At 44.6% G+C, this 3,827-nt stretch overlaps 1 protein-coding gene across 1 annotated transcript; it reads left to right on the top strand.

The window, feature by feature from the left end:
- Positions 1–263: 263 nt before the first annotated feature.
- dlx6a (distal-less homeobox 6a) lies at positions 264–3,102 on the top strand. The gene is made up of 3 exons (XM_060043623.1): positions 264–1,193; positions 1,777–1,970; positions 2,293–3,102. The coding sequence occupies exons 1-3, from the start codon at positions 887–889 to the stop codon at positions 2,530–2,532; spliced, it is 741 nt and encodes a 246-aa protein (XP_059899606.1). The 5' UTR covers positions 264–886; the 3' UTR covers positions 2,533–3,102.
- The last annotated feature ends 725 nt before the right edge of the window (positions 3,103–3,827 follow it).

Here is a 3,827-nt window from a genome sequence, read left to right as displayed (position 1 = left end):
TGCGTGCGTGCGTGCGTGTGTGTGTGTGTGTGTGTGTGTCTGTGTTGTGTGTGGCCTCATATTGCAATTGAGACTGTCACGTTAAAGCGATAACCCCCCCCCCCCCCTCCCCCTTCTCTCTCTAACTGGAAAATAAACTATTGTCCCCAGGGCGCATTGTTATTTGATGTGTCACGTGCTGTAGTATCTTGAATTGTCTGATCACACTTAATCATGTGCGCGCAAAAAAGCCTCGAAAAACGCTCTAAATACTCAGGCAGGGAGGAAGGTGTGTGTGTTGGACGCGCGCTCATTAGGGCTAATTCCCAAGCGCACACCGTGTTGCGCATCGTCCGTAATTTAAGGGTTCGCGCGTAAAAAAAGGAAAAAAAACACACCAAATCGACTTGGTTGATTCTCGAAGAGCTGTTTTTTTTTTTTACGAGATTAGAAGAGCGCGTGCTTGTCAGTGCATGCAGTCTCTCTCCCGCCATGTATTATTTCACCCCGTAAGCTGCGGCTGCGGTGGGAGCTGGTAAGGTGGGTTAACTCCAAACCGAAGTCTCCGTGAAGCACAGAGAACACTGATGACGTTGGGTTGAGTGACCAATCGGAAGGCGCTGCCCTTTGGAGACAAACCATTTTTACTTGTAGTGTCTGCATCTGTCTGAAAGCGAGGGCTCCAATTTTTTTTTTAACAGAAACCACCTTAAAAATCTCCTACCTTAACTTATACCCACCTTCCGCTACATTGAATGAGAATATTACGGGAGAAGAAAAAAGCTGGGTGTTAATAGGAGAATATCTCCTCGCCGTGGAGAGGGAGCGATAACGGCGCAGCGAGAGAGAGAAAAACCGATTTGGACTTGAGAAGAGGGGGTGAGTGCTCTCAAGGCTAGAAAATTTGATGATGACCATGACTACGATGGCTGACGGTCTGGAAGCCCAGGACTCGTCCAAGTCTGCTTTCATGGAGTTTGGTCAGCAGTCTCACTCACAGCAGAGCTCCCCGTCGATGGCCGCCAGCCACTACCCGCTGCACTGTCTCCACTCGGGCTCGCACCCTCACCACCCGCAGCACGACAACTCCCCGTACCCCGGGACCAACTCGTACAACAGGTCGTTACCCTATTCCTACGTGAGCCATTCGCACCACAGCCCCTATTTGCCGTCTTATAACAACACGGGAGGACAGTCGAGGTTGGACGGCACAGGTAAGACGGCAGCCTTTTCTTTCTTCTTTCTTTCTTTTTTTTTACCAACGACGTGCAAATCGAATGCTTCATCTTTATATGTTTGGTTTCAGCCGCGGTTAAAAAACACAAAACTCGCGATTTTCCCCCCCAATCCCCTGAAGGTGCACCTTCAAGTGGATTCGGAACGAGAGGATGGATAATTGGAATGTTGCACATTTTGGTGTTTTATTGTTCCGCGTTGTTATCGTTGTGCTGCTGCTGCCCCGTTCTGCTTAACCATAACACACCCCCCCCTCCCCAGTTCCCACAAAACCATTTTATGCCCGGGGTGTAATCACAACCGTGGAATCCTAACAAACTATTCGTGGAATTAGGCAGTCTGCTTGAAAGTTGTAATTAGCATTTAATTGACATGCCATTACGAGCAATATCCTAACTATGACAGAGCCGGCGTGTATTAAACAGTTTGAGGTGTCAATCTTTATAGGAGTACATTGATTTTTATAGGCTTCACTTTTTTTTTCTCCACCATTGGAAATTGTTTCTGCTCAAACGAACCGCTATCCTGATTCATAACATTTCCCCTACATTTTTGTTGCAGAGCAGCAGAAGACGACGGTGATTGAAAATGGGGAAATTCGCTTCAACGGGAAAGGCAAGAAGATCCGCAAGCCCCGGACCATTTATTCCAGTTTACAGTTGCAAGCACTGAACCACCGTTTCCAGCAGACCCAGTACCTGGCGCTGCCAGAGCGGGCTGAGCTGGCGGCCTCGCTTGGACTAACGCAAACACAGGTATTCAACCACAAAAAACACAAAATAAACATGATGTTACAATATCAAATTTGAAAGTTCGATTTGAAATAGGCATTTATATTAGGGATATCCTATTGGCTATTATTGGCTATTATACTATTATTATTTTTATTTTATTATTATTGTTTTATTATTACGATTATTACTATTACTATCACTATTATTATCATTATTATAACTATGATTATAATTTTGGTAATTATTATCGTAATAATTGTTGTTTTTGTTGTTGTATGATTCATCGGTTTGAGAAGATCTTACATAAATGTCCACTAATTGCATTCTACATCCTCTGCTTTAGGTGAAGATTTGGTTTCAAAATAAAAGGTCGAAGTTCAAGAAACTACTGAAGCAAGGTGGCAACCCGCACGAGACTGACCCCATGCCGGGATCCATCGCCCTCTCGCCGCGCTCTCCCACCATCCCTCCGATATGGGACGTCACGGGGTCCTCCAAAGGAGTAAACATGCCGGCCAACAGCTACATGCCGGGCTATCCTCACTGGTACTCGTCCCCTCACCAAGATTCAATGCAGAGATAGATAGACCACGGGAGCGGGACGGGAGGAGCTGGCCCAGGGGCCGTCAGATTCCTTATCAGTTTCACTCGCACGATTAATATCCGTCAGCCTCGCAGACTGAATGATTGCCTGCATAGAGGAGATACCTCTACGGCCTGGCCACGGCTCCACTTCTCTGATGGATGTGCGGGGCCACGGTGATACATCACAATAACCGGAATTTGCTATTCAAAATAAACATGGCCTTCCACGAGCCATGCTTTGATATGCTTTCATATACATCTCAACATCTGACTTGTCGATAGACCGAATTTCAAGTGACATTTTTAAACCAGTTTGGTCAAAGACTGCATTTACACACACACCCACACGTACACAAACACGCGCACGCTCGTGCGCGCACCCACTGCCGCGCTCGGAAATCCATGGCCGTGATTTATGAAGGACTCCTCCTTTCTGCTGTTTGGTTGTCTGTTTCTTGAACATGCAAAAATCCAAGCAATTTGCGTGTCTGTAAATATAACCTGCAATTTTATTTGTACATACACTTTTTATTGTTTTGTCGAATTGAGTAAACCATGACTCTATAAACCGTTGTCTGTTCTGTCATTTAACAAAAAAGAAAAATGTGGATTATTATTTGTTGTATACCATAGCCTGCCCCGAATAACCTCGAATAGGCCTGGAAGCAGAATTTCTCTAACAGCAGACTACCAGTCAATATTAGACTATAACACTGTCGTGCACAGCCCTGTTACCCTGCGGTAAGCACTTTAAACGCCAAAATCCACCGCATAGATAAGCTATACGAAACACAAAGAGCACCACAGGAAATGAACTCACCCTGTAGAGCTCTTCTATACCTTCATCCCCAAAGACATTCTCTTCAGGTCCATCTTATCTTGTAATTTCAGCCCCAATTATTAGAAGTATTGACAAAATGTTTCTCCTCTCTCTCTGTCCTAATGCAAGCCGTTAAATGCCAAGCTCCACAGGATCAATGTTGAACAAAGCCTCCAGCTGCAGTCCCGTTCAATATGAAGGAGATATTTGGGACAATTTGTGGGTTTTATCCAAGTGAGTTTTTTTTTTCGTTCTCATAAATGCAGGCATAATTAGGGTAATTTTTGATGTAGCCCGCTGATTACAGCGTTTTTACCGTCGAAGATAATTACCTGTAATTTTCTACCACTTTTAATACTAAAAGGCATTTTTATTTGGATTTTAGGTAGCAGAGACGAAACAAAAGAGGAAATTATTCGGTTATTCATACACAAATGGCTGAGAGGAATGGAGTATTATCTGAAATTACAACG

The sequence above is a fragment of the Gadus macrocephalus genome, chromosome 22, assembly GCF_031168955.1.
Source record: "Gadus macrocephalus chromosome 22, ASM3116895v1".
NCBI lineage: Eukaryota > Metazoa > Chordata > Actinopteri > Gadiformes > Gadidae > Gadus > Gadus macrocephalus.
The sequence above is the reverse complement of the archived record's forward strand: the minus strand, read 5'-3'. Positions and strand labels throughout refer to the sequence as shown.

Coding starts and splice junctions, on each gene's coding strand:
- dlx6a (XM_060043623.1), top strand. CDS start 887: ATGATGACCATGACTACGATGGCTGACGGTCTGGAAGCCCAGGACTCG. Junction 1,194..1,776: donor GTCGAGGTTGGACGGCACAG/GTAAGACGGCAG, acceptor TTTTTGTTGCAG/AGCAGCAGAAGACGACGGTG. Junction 1,971..2,292: donor TTGGACTAACGCAAACACAG/GTATTCAACCAC, acceptor CCTCTGCTTTAG/GTGAAGATTTGGTTTCAAAA.